This window comes from Ischnura elegans, chromosome 7, assembly GCF_921293095.1.
Source record: "Ischnura elegans chromosome 7, ioIscEleg1.1, whole genome shotgun sequence".
Classification (NCBI taxonomy): Eukaryota; Metazoa; Arthropoda; class Insecta; order Odonata; family Coenagrionidae; genus Ischnura; species Ischnura elegans.
Window position 1 is genome coordinate 87,116,482 of NC_060252.1, and position 19,573 is coordinate 87,136,054.

General features: G+C 37.8%; 1 protein-coding gene across 1 annotated transcript in view; it reads left to right on the plus strand.

Moving 5' to 3' along the window:
* LOC124162711 (carbonic anhydrase-related protein 10-like) overlaps positions 1–4,096 on the plus strand; it is a 114,104-nt gene extending 110,008 nt beyond the window's left edge. The window contains exons 8-10 of the mRNA XM_046539321.1: positions 249–380; positions 1,121–1,175; positions 2,451–4,096. Coding sequence (XP_046395277.1) covers positions 249–380; positions 1,121–1,175; positions 2,451–2,473 — 210 coding nt within the window. The 3' untranslated portion in view covers positions 2,474–4,096. The remainder of the gene's footprint in view (positions 1–248; positions 381–1,120; positions 1,176–2,450) is intronic.
* The last annotated feature ends 15,477 nt before the right edge of the window (positions 4,097–19,573 follow it).

Below are 19,573 nucleotides of genomic sequence, written 5' to 3' on the forward strand. Positions count from 1 at the left end.
TGATCACGAAGCAAGATCATTAATGCTCATTTACAACCACATGAACAACCAGAAGTTATATAAAATAGATTATAAGATTGATGACTAGTTTGCGCTGCAAGTGGTGTAATAGGTCTCTGAATGGTCTTGGTTATAATTATTCAGTATGACAACTTGTTTAATCGTTGTAAAAGGTGATAAAGTGTACAAAAAGCTATACCCGATAATATTGTCGAATCTCTCATTTTTTCCCACCCCACAAAAACTAGCTTCACGGTCTCCGGCGCCTGGTGCAGGGGGATGGTAAGCATCCGAGGGCGCCACTGGGAAGCAACTACCGTCCCCCTCAACCACTTCATCATAGGCCGATCAGGACCAATATAGACTTCACCACGCATAAGGTAAGAAGGTAGAAGGAATCCCACTACGTAGATCAGTTCAAAACAATTGAACTCCATTTTTCTATTTACCAATCGATTATCCGCGTGTTAATTCCATATCCAGTTTGCAAAAAAAGAACCTAAACCCTTCCCTTCCTACCGTATAATATTCTACCTTATTCACCCTTCCCTTTCTCATAACAAATTATTATTTTTAAAATTATTATTGTCTTTGTAAACGGGAAAAAATATGAACACAAAGCATATGGCAGAAATTATAGAAAGAAACTGCTTCTTTTTTGATAGTCTTATGGCTTTATGTGAGAAAGGGAGCTGGATGTACTTGAGAATTTTTTTTATCTCAGATAACCAGAAAGAACTGGGACTTAAATTATTAGAACATCAAGATAGAGAGACCGGGTAATCCGGGTAATTAGATATTTATTTTTTGAAATTTTAATTAGTTGCTAAAGGCAGACGGTAATACCACCGCAGACAATTTTTCAAGCTAAAATCTTATAGAAGAGATAGAATTGAGCAAAGATTTTAGATGGATGGCATTGATAAACGTTTGAGGGATGGTTAATCCTGAAAAGGACAAATAGTTTTCTTATCACGATTTGTCCGACTTTCTTCTTACATATGCCAAATTAAGGCTATAAATATATGAGTGTTATCAAGATTTTTTCAGCAAAAATACTTTAAACTATATTTAGGTTCAATGGTTTGGTTGAATATTTAAAAATGATTTATTTTTTCAGGGATCAGATGGAGGAAGGTTTTGCCCAAAGATACATGGAGAAGTGTATTACAAAGGCAAGTACCTTCAATAATAATGAATGAAACATGCATTATGTTGCCTCAATACCTTTTCATAGCAATTATGCAATTACACTTACGAGTTTCTCATGATTTATGGCCAAATAAAAAAATCCTCATTCGTGGCCTCAAAGACGGTAGAATAAGCTGATATTTTCAATCATCACGTTGATGTTTTCGTTGTCAAAAGGGCCTTTGAATTTTACAGCGAAGATTGTGGTCATTGGTTTAGATTCCGAAACAAAGGGATTCTTAATCTGAATAACATTGGCCTCTACCCAAAAGTAAATGCATTTATTATATATTTTCTTATAGCGTAGGACAAAATATTCACGCCTTGACACATTGGTTCACTTTGAGCAAGAGGCTTTTGATTTGCAATAATTTTAAATGAGAAAAAAGCTTATAACGCATTCAATAAGGCAATAAAAAATAAAAAACCCTCTATCCTTCACTTAATTCAATCAAATATGTGTGAAATAATAAGCCCTCCTACTACAGGTATTAGAGGTATTTTGCAAGGAAAAAGTATCATTTTAGGATATCTAATAAACAATTTTTCGACCTAAATGCAGGTTTTATTGCACAGACCATTCCTTTCCATATATTGACCTATTTATTGTGAAAATTTTCAGCAGACGAGTCTTTCAAAGGAAAATCCGCTGAAACTTATTGGAATTGTTATATTTTTGTGACTAAAATCGGTGTGGGCCCTTGATTGTGTGGAATTTCATATTAAGTAAAGTTAAAGTCTTGTTTTCATACGCTTTAAGAAAACGGAATACACCATCGATGCCTTATGAAATTATCAAGGTGAGAAATAGATCCAACGACAGCCAAAATAGGTACATGTTACCTACGAGCGGAATGAACAAAGTAGTACTTTCACTAACTGAAAATAATTGAATTGAGCAAGAGCAATTGAATCTTTCAAGAATATTAGGGTGAAAAGCAACGAATCAAACGGTAAATTTAAATTGTAAGAAATGCCGTGATAACCATTTTAAGACTGCATCCGAGTGTAGATAGAGTCCATCAAAAATCCTAAAATGACCACGTAACCTACGTTTAGATTGAGATTCATTGAATTAGATGTTTTTTTTTACAATTATTAGGCTTTAAACTAACTTTCGTACCTTTCCATTTGTACACATTGGTGTATGAATCTAACTTGCTTCCGAAGTCATATCAAATGCCCATTATTATTTCCAAATACACTGATATGTATGGATGCATTACTCATATTGATTGATTATTTACACTTCATTTCAGCCAACAGCTGGAAACATCGCTGAGAAAAGTGGTATACCAACATATAACTGAAGTACGGAGGAATGAATTGAAGACAACCTTGTCCTTACAGTTGAACTCTCTACAACCCACAATGAATTTAAACGCTGATGGACCTTTGATACGTCTTATTCCGAGTCTTCCAGGAAAGAGTGGCTCTCATTAATATTTATGATGAACGCACTGTTGACAGTAAAGTGTGTTCTATAAGCTGCTACACTATACAATTTAATAAGTGATGGATGCATACATCCTCTAGTAAATAATATATATGTGCATGGTTAATTGAGAACTAAAGAAAACTTCCTAATTGGTGAAAACGTAAGTAGATGATTCAAAAGACCTTGCAGCTGGAACAGAAATAAGGTTGAAGAAAGAAATTTTAATTGACTAACCACTAGTGACCAACTGACAGTTGGGTTAAAAAGCAATTCTGGATTTGGCGTTCTACTTCCTGAACTAAAAGTAACTGCCCAATTACGATGAGTGAAAAATGTGCATAGGCTGTGGTGCTATCCTGAGTGTCGTACATGTCTAGGTAAACTGATAAGGTAATTCGACTTTCGTAGTCTGTTGCCATGCTACCTATTCCGACGATTTTGACTATTTTAGCCAAAGCGGAAGATTAAGTAATTACACAGGCGGCTGAATTACTCAATCAATAGAGTATTATGGGGAAACATATCCACATAGTTACTACTTCAGTGATATATGCAGCAAATCGAAGCATAAAACCTCATATACACTCAGTTCTGCGCTCAAATGGAAATAGCATGAAAGGATGTATTGGTGAGTAACATTGCTGAACAGTGAAAAGGTCCATCAGGAATATTGAACACGTGGGCTGAGGGACTTCCACGTGGCCCAAGACATAAGGAGTCAAAAAACTAGAAAGCTCCCTCATTGGAGAGTTTGTGAGCAAAATGAAATCAACTGTCGGTGAGTTAACTCTGTGGAATTTTTCCATGATTCATAGTGAAATGTTCTCAACCCACGGCAATGTTCAGTTTTAAATGTGGGTGTACATTGAATTGTACGCGATACTCTCAAAAATGACCTGTTAAGGCAGAATCCGGTTGAGAAACCGGTTGGTTTGTCTTTGATCAATTTCTAAATTGTTTACAAAATTATTACGGCGTAAATTACTGATGGAAAAATATATAAACTCATAGAAAAAATGGAAACCAAGACTGTTCAAGGGGAAAGTACTACAGAACGTCAAGTTGTATACAAAAGGGCACAATTAATGCAAGAGATCTCGATAAAAATAAGCCAAAGTGAGAGGTGACTTACACATGAACCAGATGTGAAGAAATTTGTCGAAAAGTATGATTCTTGGGATGTGATATTCTATATGTTACAGTATCTATTCTGACAAATATAAGCGTAAGTGTTATCCAATTTTCTGTTAGTTACATGTGTGAGGACTACATGCGGTGCACTAGTAGCCCAAATCGTATTTATTACCGCAATATTCAACATATCCTTATAACTAACCAATGGCGCAGATAAGGAACCCTTAAATCTTAGCGCCTAAAATATTTTGTTGGTATTTTGTAACACTGTGATGAAATTTTGGATTTGTTGTTTTCAAAGTTGGTAAATGTTCAATAAAACATTGAAAATTTCCCAATCCATCTTCCTTTGCCGAAGTTCGAGAAAAAAGTGATTGAAAAACAATAATATATATGAACAGCTGCGATAAATGACCTCCAACCGCTGAAAAAAATGCAAATCAAGGGCCATGTGCATTTATTTAATCAAATGCCAGTATTAAAATTTGATTCTATGATTAATATCATAGCTGTAGGCGTAATACGAGATTGTAACAGAGAAGTAGTGACACTTATGTATGTCCTGACAGGAATAGGTAATGATAGTAATTTCCACTGCTGGCATATTCTCAGTTGATCTGCAACACGTAAATTTCGCAAATAAATATACGAATAATGACTAAATATGTAAAAAAAGAAATTTTAGGAGATTTTTACTTCAGCATATAATTGGGATTACGATATACATTTCCAAAACTCGCTTGGTTCCAATAAGCAGTCATCCTAACTCACCTTCCATCATAAAAACAGTTTTTTATAACGCCATGCAGCTGTAGGATATTTTTTATGTTCGAACACCTTTGGAAGCTTTAACTTGTCAACATATGCGTGGAAAAGAAATTATTAAAGATTTACCGAAGCAATAAAACGGAACAAAAGATTTTGGGCTTCACTTCGGGTGATAATGAATCGTCACAAAGTAGTGATAACAACCCGAAGTTGATAAAAATGTCAACGGTCGAAACGCCGTAGTTATTGGAAAGTATCACCCGGTGCATGTTGCAAGAAACGTTTAGGCAAACTTTGTGCCAAATTACAAATCTGAATTCATGTACGTATGCATTATTATTTTCAATTCAACGTAGCCGAAGGAAAAAGGTACTTCTTCACACGTGGTGAAATTAGACTGCTGCAATCAAACACGTAATTAATAATTTATTTTGATGATTGGTTACCTGGGTTAATTTCGGGTCGACTATTTTTTGGTGGACGACAGTTCGGGTGCATTTCTTTAGAGAACTAGTGATACTTATGAATATAGTAATTTCCACTGGCAGCATATCACCAGTTGATCTGCAACACGTAAATTTCGTAAATAAATATACAAGCACTGACTAAATTTGTAAAAGAAAGAAATTTTACGAGATTATTTAGTTTGGACCCGAATAAGGGAGCTGGAACGCGCCCGAAACTGTTGTCCACCACAAATTTTTCCGGTCTCGGTGGCGGCGGGGTAAATTCCTCGCCTGCCAAACGCCTGGTCGCGGGTTCGAGTCCCGCCTGGGTAGTTTTCACCTATCTAGGGCACGGTTGTTTCTGTGCGTTAGATTATTAAATTTGTTGAATACCCCGATCTAAAATGTCGAATATGACCTATATTAGGTGGTTTGGGAATAAAATAAAAAAACAAAAAATAAAAAAAAAATGTGTCGACGCGGAATTAACCCGGAAACCAATCACTGAAGATACGTGAAAATCGCACATTCAATAACAGTTTGTCGCATTTATTAGCGTCTATTTTTTTATTTTCACAATGAGGTAGATGACGATAAAATGTAGTAAAACACAGTTATATGACATAATACAGAATATTTTAAATAATTATGATGTAGAACAATAATAAATTAAGGAATAAGACATATAGTGGCGGAGGTGCAGCCAGCTCGCGCTCGCTTGTAGTTCGCGGCCACGTAGAGTCCCAGCCAACTAGCAGCTGGCCAGTCACTCACATGCTTTAAGCGGTGAGTGTCAGCGGAGCATTTACATTGCGCTCGGAAAAAAATGTTCGAATTTTGCCGTCGAAAAGGCAAATTTGCGTAAAAATAACATAAAAGTCCAGTCATCGCATCTATGTCGCATTTATCGCATTTGTGATTTTCACGCATCTCTACCAATCACCAATTTAATACCGTGAAAGCCTCCGGAATAATAATTTTGTTACCTGAAAAATTGGACGATGTACCAAGTAGCAGAAACGAATGCTAGCAAGATGTCTCCGAGTTAAATTTTCCACAAGGCCCACCTGTTGATTCGACGACATGAGTATCCTTATTGAACGGTGAAAACGTCTACTGGGAATGTTGAACATATTGATTGACGGGCCTCACCTGCGGCCCGAGGTGAAAGGAGATCTACATCTACATAATACCCTGCGAGCCACCTCTAGGGTGTTTGGCAGGGGGTGATCAATCACCAGCATGCAGCATGCATTTGGACTCCCGCAGTCTAAACTCGAGATACCGCAGTCTAACCTCATCTCAAGTTACCAAGCTCCCTCATTAGAAAATTTGTGAGTAAAATGAAATTAACTGTCAGATAGTTTACTCTGAGGAATTGATCAAGGTGAAACATTCTCTTTCCACGGTCATGTTTGCTTTTAAAAGTTGGCATAAGTTTGAGACTACACTGTAATCTCAAAAATCGCCCGAACAAGCCGAAACCAGCTGGATTTTTCAAAACATAAGTGTGGATCAACAAAGCATTGTTAAAATTGTAAACAAAATAAATAATCCGTGACTTACCGATACCGATGGATATAAGAAATAAACTCATTGACTATATGAAGACAAGAAATTTCGAGGAAAAGTACTTGAGAATGTCAAAAGTGGTGACTCATTTATTTAATCAACTTGATATGAGGACACATGTCAGAATATATGGTTCTGGGAATGTGATTTTATTTATGTTTTTTAATATTTATGTTATACCTAATATATATAGATAACGGATTTTCTCATAGGCGGTGATAAGTGGTATTTGAGAGCGGGGTTACAAGCTCATCTGCCGCTAGCCACCCTCCTCCAGGATTCTATCTCAAAGCATATTGATTTCTTCAGAAAGCTGCGGTCACGAGCTATTCACGGGTTATCGTCGAGACTTTACCACTGTACCGGTAGGTGTTATGATGACACTAAAATATAAGCTTGAGTGAGGAGCCTACTCTGATCTGAAATAACTGAAATATTAAAAAAATATTAGGTAGCTTAAAGTTAGATATCGACCCATATCCTGTTTGAATTAAATGGGTTCAATATAACAACAACACGGCACCAAGAACTGCAAAACAAGACGAGGGCACCCTTTAAAATCTATGTTTCACACGTTGGCTGTCATTTTGGCCCGACGTTTGCCTCTATGACCTTTGACTCCCGTATTAGCCTTGGAGGTTATTAAGTGAAAAATGGGTATTTGAGCTATACTAATGACATGGGAACCCTTCAAAACCTATGGATCGACACCTTTGTTGGTATTTCTTTTTGCTACCCCTATGACCATGACTGTGACCTTATCGGGTCGACGGTTAAATTTTCGTAAATAAAAGTGATATTTTCGGATTTCTCGTGTCCGATAACGTTATAATTGACATCTTGGTTAGTAAAATTAAGACTTTTTTCTATCTCGATTTTTTTAAACATTGAAGCCTCATAAGGCAAATTCAAAGTTTTGATTTGAACTAATCTTGTGCGGTGAAAAGGTCAAAATCGTAAACTTTGCTGGCACTCAACAAAACTAAGGACCTTTTCCCATAGGTATGCAAATTTTCATAAGTATTGCTTGAGGCAAAGTTACTAAAATTAGAGGTTAAAACATGACACACGACTTATAAGTCTGTTTACCGCCACATTTAGACACCGAAGAGTAAAATTTACACCCAGCTAGCATCACGTTCGAAGGAAATAAATTATCAGACGGGTGAGAAAACATAGTTTCGGAATTCATAGGGAGATTCAACAGATTAGGAGCCAGAGTTTGGGAACAGAAAAAATGGAGAAAATAAATGAACGAACTGAAGGAATACTCGTTCTTCTTGTTACTATAATTTTTGTAAAACTTACGGGCCATTTTGATATACACAACTCTTGTGTACAAATATCACACAGTTCCTATCTCGATCAACTTGGGTGATAGAAAAAACCGTTCAAAGCCCAAGCCATGAACTAGAAAACTTTTTTCACGAAATTAGCCTGTTCACACGTAGTCGATAATTACGTTCATTCAAACAGAGGCAACCAGAAGCAGTAAGTTCCCAAATGTTTTAACCCATGTTCCTTCCCAATAAAATTCACAACTGGTTACTGCGTAATGATGAACTCAATATCTGTTTTACCATCCACAAATAGTTCCAGAATAAAACTCAAGAGACAGCTGAAAAGCTGGGATTTGAGATCTACACGACCAAAATCCTCCGTGGCGTGCGTTGCGTGTATTGTTCACAATCTGAGCAAACATCGTGGGCTACCTCTCTCTGGCTCATTCCTATCGCCTTATCTTGAACACATTGTCCTACCGCGAGAAACTTTGATTTCTCCCTGACATTTCAAAATTTACTGTTATTTTGAATGCTGACAGCGATATTGTCCTCGAGGCGAAAAAGTTCATGCAAGCGAGTGAAACTCCACGAAGTGCCTTTATCACAATAGGTTAGATGGAAGCCAGTTATTGAAAAAAAAATTACGAACACAGAAAGACTCCACCAGCCAAGTCAGAGCTTGCGTTAGATAGCACGCTATCACGAAATAAATATCCGTAAGAAGGAGTAAATTTTCGATAAAGGAGTTACAAGAAAATTTCGAGGTAAAAAGGGAAAGGCATCTATAAAAATGTGATATGTACAGCAGAGATTGAGGGTTAGATGATTAAAACAATGAGCGAAAGATAAAAAAAGGTGTTAACACAAGTGGCTATTTGGAATTAGGTGACGTAAAAAGAGGGGATGGGGTATATGGGAGAAATATTAATTATGCACTGTATCATTAGGTTTTAGAACAATTTTTAAGTTGCTCAGCAAAGCGTGGCTTCCTTTTTAACTTGGCTCGGATTTTGGATTTCGACTACTTCAAATATCATGCGGAAGGAAGAATCTACATTTAATATAATTCACGACAGTTATTTTACTAGTGTAGGTGTCACTAATCTACCGATTCGATCGATAGATTTTTCTTCCTCAAAGGAAAATCTACTAGGATTGGTAGCATATTAATTGCGTAAGCTTGGTTTCGCTGTTAGTAGGGCCCGCCCGCCTTGTGACGGCGCGGGACTCCTCGTCCCTTCCCTTCCTTCCCTATCCCCTCCCAGGGGGCGTCGTCGGGCTCCCATCGCGGCGGTGCCTCCTTCCCTTCTCCTTCCTGTCCTCCCCCTTCTGGGTGCAGAGGTGAAAAGCTCGCGCTTATAGACCCTGCCCCAGGAGTGTAACCCGCGAGCCCGCCCTAAGGGTTTCGTTCACACTGTAGGTGTCACTCTTGAGCTATAAAGGATGTAAAAATCATCTTAAATCGACAAAAATACCATTTTAAGGGATAAAAAATACACAAATAGCTCTCGGGGACCAGATAACATTCAGTCCAAACCATTTGGCAACCGTTTTCTAGGGATAAAATATTTCAGCTGGGATTTCAGCCGCCAGCTCCACCCTGAATTCCGCGCTGGGTACTCGCGGGCTGTCGCAACAGTCAGCTGATAGTTTCTGCACCCCTCATTGTTTTACGTTCCCCTCGCAACTTTCGTAGTAAGAGTAGAAGAGAGCATTTCCCCCGAGTAACAATGGCAGAATTTGATTTGAAGGTAATTAGAGCTGCATCAGCTGAAGTCCAATGATGCACTCGGGCTACCTATCATTTACGCAATAGAGTCATAAAAAATCAAACAAAATGAAACCAAATTAGGAATGAAATGTGAGTAACATTTTGAACCTAATCACAATGCAAACGCCAAAAATCAATCTTAAAAGGTAATTACAGTAGTCAACTTGACTAGTTTCAACACTGCTTCGAACCTTTGCACACTGACCAGTTGACACACCTAAATATTCACAATCTAAGTCGTAAATCCTAAATAAATGTATTTATTTATAAACAAAAGATAATTAAGACGTCTGTAAAATGGAAACTTTGTAAAACGGACGTATTGCAAGTAAATATATTTGCGTAGTTTAGGGCAAAGTGGTGTTTATTTTGCGATATTGGTGCCATGCGATCTTGCCAGTTTCAGGCAGTTTTTCTCAGATATCTCACAACGTCTTGTTACAAAGGGTTTCTCTAGCTCGAAAAAACCGTATTTCTCCATGAGAGCCTATGTTAAATTATCCTCATTTTACCGTAAAAATACCTCAAAAACGGCACATGGGAATCCATTTTTCTTTAGACCATTGAAAGTGAGTCTTTCTATGAATATTTGACCAAAGTTTCATCAAATTCATGCCACTTTTATCGAGGCACTATAACGACCTCATGTCCTACGCTTTCATTCATTTGCCCTAAAAATAAATGCTAAAAATTATGTGCTCATCAATTATGAACTGGTTTCCTGCCAGCTATCATGTCCCAAACACCAAACTAGTCTCCAACTCCTCCTGTCCAAGGCCTCCTCCTTGATTTCCTCACACCTTCTTGTTAACCTCACTATGTTTGTCATCTTCAGCCTTCTTCCTCCTCTTCTCTTCTCTCCTTTCTCTGTTCCCTCCACTGCTATTTTTAAAATCCCCTTCCCTTTTCAAATATGCCGGATTCAATTCCAATTTCTCTTTCCTATAGTAACTTCTCTTTTTTGTAAATAAAAAAGTGTGGAGTGCTCAGTAATTCTGAATTGGATATACCCATTATGAATAAATTTATCGCTGGCTGCCACTGTAAAATATGTTACTCTCTCGACGTCCTGAATTATATGAAATAACCTTCTAGGTGTCCATGGTGGAGTATTCGTATTAATATTTTTATCCTCTATCGCTTAAACGTACTTGGCCATTTTAGGAGTAACAATCTTTCACCTGATGCAACATGCCAGTCCTGTTTACTGTATGTGAGCCCACAGGAAAGGTGAGAAAGATATATTCTGAAGAGTGAAGAGCAGATCACGGATCGGCTGCCAGATTGCAGTGGTGAAGCATGACATTAAACCTGATAGGAGTTCGCGTGCGGGGCTCTCATTAACCATGCTCTAGCTGCGTGGGGAAAGGTAGACGGACGATAAATTTTTCAACAGCGGAGAATTAAGGAGCACCAAAGCCAAGAAAATACGAAAGATTTCTTGGTATTCAGTGGAAGGTATCTCACGATATCCGTCAAACTAACGAGATAGATTTCCAGAATATGTCATAAATTAATTACTCCTATGGATTACCAAGAAAAAGTTAACATCACACTGATTTTTACCGTTCGAATAAAATTGTACAATCATCGTCGAAGCAACGGAATTACCTACATCTTGAAGCCATTTAAACATTTAGAGTAATTTAAAGAAAAAATTCAACGTCGTTAAAAATATCAGTTTTTAAACATTTTTTGTACTCGATTTATAGCATAGATTAAAAATCAATACCAAAATTTATCCCTTGTTCAGGGTAAAAGTTTTTCATGAGCTATCAACAAATAACTCACAATGCTTGACGAAGCATCAGGCATCTATGATAACACTAAATCATAGACAATTTCTAAGCATCTCAATGCACCCAATCCCACCTTTGTTTCATGTTTCAGCCAAGTATATTCACAATTATTTATCATTTTCTTTAGTAATTAGGAGAGTCAGAAAATATTTAGAACTGCGGTACTCAGTGTTATATGTATAAAGCATTTGAGAGTTAGAAGGACATTAGTCAATCAGCCTGCTAGAGAAACAATTATTTAATTTTTTAAAACCTGTATCTCTGATCTCCTATCAGAGTACGCCACGCCTCTTCCATAAAAATATCAGTTCAAGTCACCACCTACTTTAAATAAAATCATCGCGACCTATATCCGAACAGGCAACGGAGCGACCTTAACCTTTTGGCTGCTGATGAATCAACCTAACTTTCAGTACCTTCGAATATACGTCTCCTTGTGTTTAAAAAGAAGTATGAGAAGTTTTGACTTAAATAAATAATATCAAAGCTTTAATTATTCGACTTATTTCTATGCAATTCTTGCGAAGCTTACTGTAGGCACTCGTATTAGTAAGTTTTCAACTCATAATACACCACTGGAGAAAAATTAATAATAATTGCAAATAAAAAATGTTATTTGATAAATACCTCGATGACCAAGATGGAAAGACATGGGTAATTTTTACCCATATACACCGCCTGTTTAGAACTCAAGATATATCTAAAGCAGGGATGGAAATAGAAACTAAACGAAAGTTAAAAACCATTAAAATTTCAACAGTTTCGTTCCCGTGAGCGAAACGTAGAAAGGAAAAAATGGATTTAAATCCAGGGAGTTAAACTCGCGGTCGAAACGAAATCGAAGTCAAAACTACTTCGGGTCGAAACTAAACTAACTCTTGCCGGGTCTACACTAGTAACTTAAGTGACTACTTAAGTTGGCTCTGTATTTAAGCTGGTAGTGTAGGTGTCACCAGCTTCATTTAAGTACACCTCCACTTAAGTCATCTTAGAACCCAACTTAAATTGCGTAGGCAACTGTTTCCGCACGGTTGAAGCTCTTCATGTGTTGTAAATGGCACATAATACCCATCTCACATCATCCCGTTGATTATGTTCTAAGTTGTGCTGTATTTTATGATGTGGTTATTGAGCGTTCTATTTCGTTAGTTAATTTCTAGTGTTGGGGATATTAATTCGACGAATTTATTTTGTAGTGTTTCTCATCTTATTGTTGGTTTTATTTCCGTGAAAACTAATTGCTATGCCTGTTGCTCACGGTGAAACTCGATTTATAAAACTTAGAAACGTTTTAAGGAATTTTAAGACTGACAATGAGACGACGGCAGAGGATCCGGTAAAACAGTTTATTTTCCATGGTGTCATAATCGAAAATAACTTAAAAGAATGCACTCAGTAACATCCCACACACTTATTGAAACTATTGTATAGGGCTTTAATTTTAGTCCTAGGGATGCCGAGGGAGATAAGATATGGCGATTTCATTGGACGTGGGAGGAATTAATGGTTGAAATTTAACATCGATGGTTTTAATAAAGCAGTGGAATTTGACTAGCAATAAGTGTTTTACTTTACGTAATGAATATGTCATTCCACGAAGTCACGCTTAGTAATTCTAAATTCCTCTGGCTCCATCACCTCTCGCCATATAGCGTTCCCTCAGGAACTGAAATCGGTCTTTCCTTTTAACCTTCTAAATCCAAAATGGTTAATTCACGGAGTTTGGAAGTTTATTTCAAATAATTGTCGCTTTGAATCAAAGAATCACTGATTGCTCTCCTAGACCTTCATCTGTCAACATAACTGTTTCCCGATATAGACAATCACGGTGCTGAAGTCGACTTAAAGCTCAAGTGTAGCTACCGCACCACATTTAAGATTATATTTAAGTGAAGTCACTTAAGTTAAGTGTGTAGTGTAGACAAGGCATCTGGGATGAAACGAAACGCAGATAATGTTTCGTAGTGGAGGGACCACGTGCTTCACCTTAGAACGGTTTAGTTTCGACTCACACATCGAGTACGAAGTATGGTTGAATGAAGTAGAAGTTCGGCCCACCGCCATTAGATGTATGGGGCACTCATATTTTTTATTTTTACCACTAACAGGAAAACGGTGAACGCAAAGTGGCGTCTTCCATTTTATGCTCGATATTTTAACCTCTTCACACGTATGTCAAACGTAATGGGTCGAAACTATTCCCTCTCATCCTCTTCCACTCAACTTCTGGGATCGAAACTTAAGTATGAGCAGCGGAGTATCGATTAATTTAGTTTTGTTCCCGGCAGTAAAGTTTAGTCCCGGCTCGAAACTAAACTCCTTGGTGATTTTAACTTCGTGCAGGAACGAAACTAAACCTAGCCCTCGTGTTTTCGTTTCCCTCCGGGTCGAACGGAAACGTTTTCGTTTCGTTTCACTGGCCATCCCTAATCTCAAGTGACCCCACCTGATTATCCACGATATTTAACTGCAGTACCTTAATTCATCAGCATGTATTTCCATATATTGTGTGTGGAATAATAATATAAGTGGCCTTTTTAAATTAATCAAATATTATTTACGACAGACGAGTTGATTTGAGGGTGCAAGCAGTCTTATAAAAGAATGTCTATCATTAAAATTTGATTGATAAAAATTACTCCAGTCGCATCGTACATATAGATTAAGTCCGAAGAAGTTCTAGGTAACAGGTGAAAATTTAACTATACGATGTTAAAAACATTTTGGCCCAAAATGACCCACGCCAGTACGAAATTATCTTTATCCATGGGCACAATTCAGACTTCAATAGCCATTCTATAGCCGTTTACCTCTTAATTGAACAAAAAAACCTGTAAAGCGAGCAGTCGGCTACTAACAATCGATTTATTCTCACTTCGAGTGCCTCTGAATGCAATTAGTCGGCTGAGGGTTCGGTCAATAAGGATGTCATACTTCGAGTATAGTCTCCATATTTACACTTCACTTTTAAGCATATCACTTTTTCACGAAGTTCATATCATTGATATACCTTCAAACCAGTAAAACGTCAGTAAAAGATGCGTGGATCAGAATAATGGGTTCACAGAAGAATGCCTTAAAGAGAAGCGCTAAAAAATCTTTACGGGGATAATTTCGCGATTCTCACCAAGCTTCAACATTGCACTTTTTCACAAAAATTGGACTTTTGAGATACATTTTTCGGAAACCAAATTTAAATCCGAATATTTATTAATATTAAACAGCAATACTGTCCTTCATGAAATGAAAGCACAATCAAAATCTATTAGCTACTTTGATTTATAAAAACTGAAGCAATCCCTACCTCAATATTGGAGTGATGAAAAAATCAAGTGCACCATCACCCACCGCACTTCTTTTTAAGCCATTAGCAAAATAATACTGCAATTTTTTTTTATGAATGTATATAATTGAATTAAGCGACGCCACGTTTCGCTCTCTAACCTAGAAAAGATGTGCATTACAAAAAAATTTCATTGAATTATCCATATTCAATTTATGTTAGATTAGATTTTTCATGCATAAAAGTAGCGCAATTTAACAATTAGGGCACATTTTGGATTAATCTTGTTGTCTTACACCTTGCAGTTACTGGAGAGCTTAACTTCAGTGAAAAGTCTACTTATCCCAAATCCAGAGCATGCAAAAAACAGCCACGGATCCAAAAGATATAACTTAGTCGGAAGAAATCAGTGCACTCGACGGAGGGTATTGATACGCCTTCTCTCGACTAACTGAACTCGCCTGTGCCGCGGCACAGATGTGCGTTGGTGTAACTAGCAAAGTAAGGCTTCTGGGACCGCCGCGCCGCCCGCGATAATCGAAAACCCAATTCATGCAGTTCGGCGAGTTCTCAACTTTGGGGAGGCTTGGCTGTACATCGCGGCGTTTTGTGTATTAGATGCATCGCACCATCGTCAAAGTTGTGTGGGTCCAGAAGGCAGGTTCAAATTGAGACAAGACATTTTCGCCTGCATTAACACGGTTAACTCCCGTCACGGGTCAGATATTTTGGATTAAGCTGGAGCCCAAAGTAAATTTCCCGGTAATCTGCCGAAATATTCCACGAGGAGAAAAAAACTCGACGTGGTAACCGCATGAGCTTTCGAATGGCCAAATGTAACGCGCACTTCACGCCGTTCAATAGAACTACGCTCATATTTAGCGCAAAACTCGAAAGTCAGATATTCGAAGACCAAGCATTTCATACAAATGATAAAAGAAAACTCAGCTGAATTCACCATAATCGCAAATTTTATGATATAACACGAGTTTGACGGTTTGAATTTCTACTGCTGATATTCATTTCTCCAGAATAAATTAAATTATTAAATACGCTTTTTACAATGTTCATACGATAATGTGGAGCAAAACTGAAAAAAAGAAGCTAGGGAAAAATAATAGCAGGCTGAAAAATCCATTGCTACTCTTGGGGTGAATAAAATTAAGACAGGTTCTAGCTTTAAATTTAAGCAATACATTCTTAACGGGAAAGAATTTTCAGGTGTCAGTTGAATACTCTTTTTACAGAAGAAATTACTATCTGTAGATGGCGTCAAAGCAAATTCTCTCACAGTTAATATGGTTTGAAGTGATTTTTAAAATCACGCACTTTTAGAACCTATTGATGAATTTTTGTTACAGTTGGGTAGTTAAATATCATTACTTATGTTTTATTCCAATTAAGACAGATTTCATCATCATTAGGCTACCATTCCACTATTGGTTTGACGCAGCTCTCCATTCATCTCTCCTATCCGCTAGTCTTTTCATAGCCACTTCTTTTCACAGGTTTAATGTATAATGCTGATGGATTATCTTACCCATGTATAGACCCATACCACCTCGGAATGCCGCCGCTTTTTGTCCACGACTGCTTACTGAAAAGTAAACTCGCTTATATCGCAGCTAACTTCTATATCTAAAAGTTGACCCACCATCCGCAACCCAGTGGACACTTTCGGTGGTGTAAAACTCAGCCACGAGAAGACAGATTTACGTGGAGTATTTGTGAATTATTCCTGCCGCCTTCATGGAAAACTTTCTACCATCAGAATAGGACCTATTCCCTTTCACTCCATCCATAAATCCTATTCTCTTCTTTCCCTTCCTCCGCTTTCCAAGCATTCTTATCTCTCGCACGATTTTAACATCCTCTCCCGACGTATAGAAAATACAGTCCGCTAATTAATACTGTCGTATCGTGCAGGGTTTTTGCTCTTCTATTAAGACGACAAAATGGCTAATGCTCCATTCATGACCAATAATTACACACCATCGCCCACAAGGGCGTGTAACAAACAAATAACCAAGTGAGAGGCGATTTAGCGATCTATGGCGCGAATACACCCCCTCAATCCTCTTTCCTTATTCTCCCTTTTATATCTCCACGGGTTGCTCCTATTTCCCAGGAAAATACGGCCGGTGATTAATTTGCCTTTACTCCTCCTTCGTTTTACACCCTCACTCCTAGAATTTGTATTTACGCTTGTGTTCTTGAATAATTAAATTGTAATCCTGAAGATACCTCTGTGAGTTGAATTCCGTTGGGTGGTCCATAAAATGTTTTGCAAAGTGCAACAGTTTTTCTGTTATAGATACCATCCATCACATCAAGCCCGAATCCGTTGATGTTAATCGTACGGCCGGTTTAATAATGTCTGGTTGGCGCTGACTGTAAGATGATACAGCCTTCACCTTAACCTAGAGATGGTTGAACATTCTTTTTGACCTCTGTAAAAGATCAGACTTCATGCTAACCATAGCTTTCAGCCACGCCAGTTAAAGTGGAAGGTTCTATCATCTTTTGATTCGCGCTGACCAGAAATTATACAGGCTCATGGGAGGTTACTCAGGAATTCCACTGGGTCAGGTTCTCTAACTTCATCTCGGGTCCTGATGACGATGGACAACTCGTACATCGAAACATCGTTCGAGATGGTGTTGGAGAATCTGACCCGGTGGAATTCCCGAGTAACCTCCCACGATTCTGTACACCGGAAAAGCCAGCGATCATTCTCACTAATACAGGCTAATAATATACCATTAATTACGTTCCCATTCACAGCTATGCGCATGCGCAGACGAACAGGATTGAGAGGGAAGAGGAAAAGAATATGATCGATTTTTATTTTCAATCCAAATGGAAAGCAATGACTAGACAAGCTGGCTTACTACGTCACCACCGGCGGATGGGGTCTCAGGGTAGGCCCCTAGAAGGGTACAACACACAAGGGCCAGGAACTAAGTATCAAGAACCAAGTTGGAATATGATAAGGCCTAATCTTCTGACTTAGAATACGAATTGAAGCGGCACGCCTAAGTTTTTGAGCAATTAGGAATAAAAATATTTGTTAATGGTTTTTTTATATAATTATTACACTTCAATGACCAAAATTTCAACTTTAAAAATCTAATACCAATATTTATTCATATTTTACTTTATTAGCAAATATTTAATAGCTTTAAGATTGCTAATAAAAGGAGACATTCCATCTTTTTCCAGATTTTACCAAAGCAAAAGTGTCGACTTGCCCCAAACAACTATGCCTCTCGCATGTTTTTTCGTATTCTTAATTGCTTTTGGCCTCTAAAACAATTTTGTGGACGGCATCATCCTAAATAAGTTTAATTGCGTATTTAGAATACGCACGCAGCTAAAAGTTTTCATGAATTTATCAATACAGCGAATTTTGGCTTTTTTCGATTTCAGCCCACTGTGCGGGGTGAGGATAAAGGTTGGAAGGGAGGATAGGTAAACCCCACGCCATCATTGGGGCGACGTGAGCCACTACTATGATTTGATTTATCGATTGAAGAGCTGGATTTTCTTATGGAGAAGAAAAAATCCTTACGATTTTCCGGACAAGCTGGCTTGTTACGTCACCGCCAGCGTCGACTTAAAATGTAAAGCAACATGTGAATAGTGACCAAGGAGTATGAACTTGGGGAGTTGATTCAACTGCTCCGCGGCCGAAGAACGTGCATTATTTGATATTTTCCCCCTGTGTCCCACCACGTTCACGGCATCTCGCAAACGACTAGTCGTTTCGCGGACGCACCGTCGCTTCATTTCCGCGACACAGACGTCCACCAGCTACCCAGGCTACGTCCGCTCACATGGCCTGCCGCACCGACATGGAGCGTTGCAGATGGCGCTTCGACTCTTTCCTGACCCGCGTTGGAATACATCCACGAGTTGGCGTTGATGTTGGCGAAATACGTTGACGGATGTGTCGGTGCGTTGCCGGTGTGGAGAGCTTAAAGGGATCTCTCTCCCTCCACTGCGAAGCACAGCCTCGACAACGAGGTTCTGCGGTATTTTTCCGGCCAGAGACGAATGTCAGGGAATGTGTCACAGTAGATGGAAAGCAGCTGTTAGAAAAGTCTATGTGCCATCGGCGGCTTTAAGCCTTTTAAAGGAACCACCTAATATTGATAATAATTCGACTTTATTGAGCGAGGCTTAGACTAGAAAGTCCCATATTCAATCTAATTCTCGTCATAAATTGAATATTTGCAGAGGAATACATTGCCAAGTTACTATTGAAATTAAATGCAGTCATATGATAAAAATAGGGACCAATAATTATTAATATTATTATAATAAAAACAATTATTATTGAAAAATAACAAAAAAACAAAGTTAATAAAATGACATTCATCAAATATAAAAATTTGTGAACAAACGTGGGAAAAACCTAAGGAATACCCTTATGGTAGGGAGATAACCTAATAACGTAATTGTAGGGGAATTCAGAAAAGAATAAATTTCGTTTGGTGACAAATTGTTCATTGTTGCACGTAATACATGGATTCAAAAGTTTCTTTACCTTATCTGGTGGCCCAATAGATTCATATTAGGAATATGATGATGACGTCGTGAAATTTGCGGTTGATGTGAACTGGATAATTGTTTTATAAACTCGATTTTTCCCCGTAAGTATCTATTGATCATATCATAGCGATATCTTTTTGAATTGCTTTTACTTTGTACGCTGAAAATTGTATACATGCGAGAAATTAAAAAATATTTTTAGTCAAATTATTAAATTAATACAGACACTATGTACGTATTCTCAACATTAATGCGAAGAAATATTTTTAACTATACGTTGCATGTGCCAAAATTGCTTCAGGTGGCCGCTTTCTTGTGATTATATTTTTTGTTA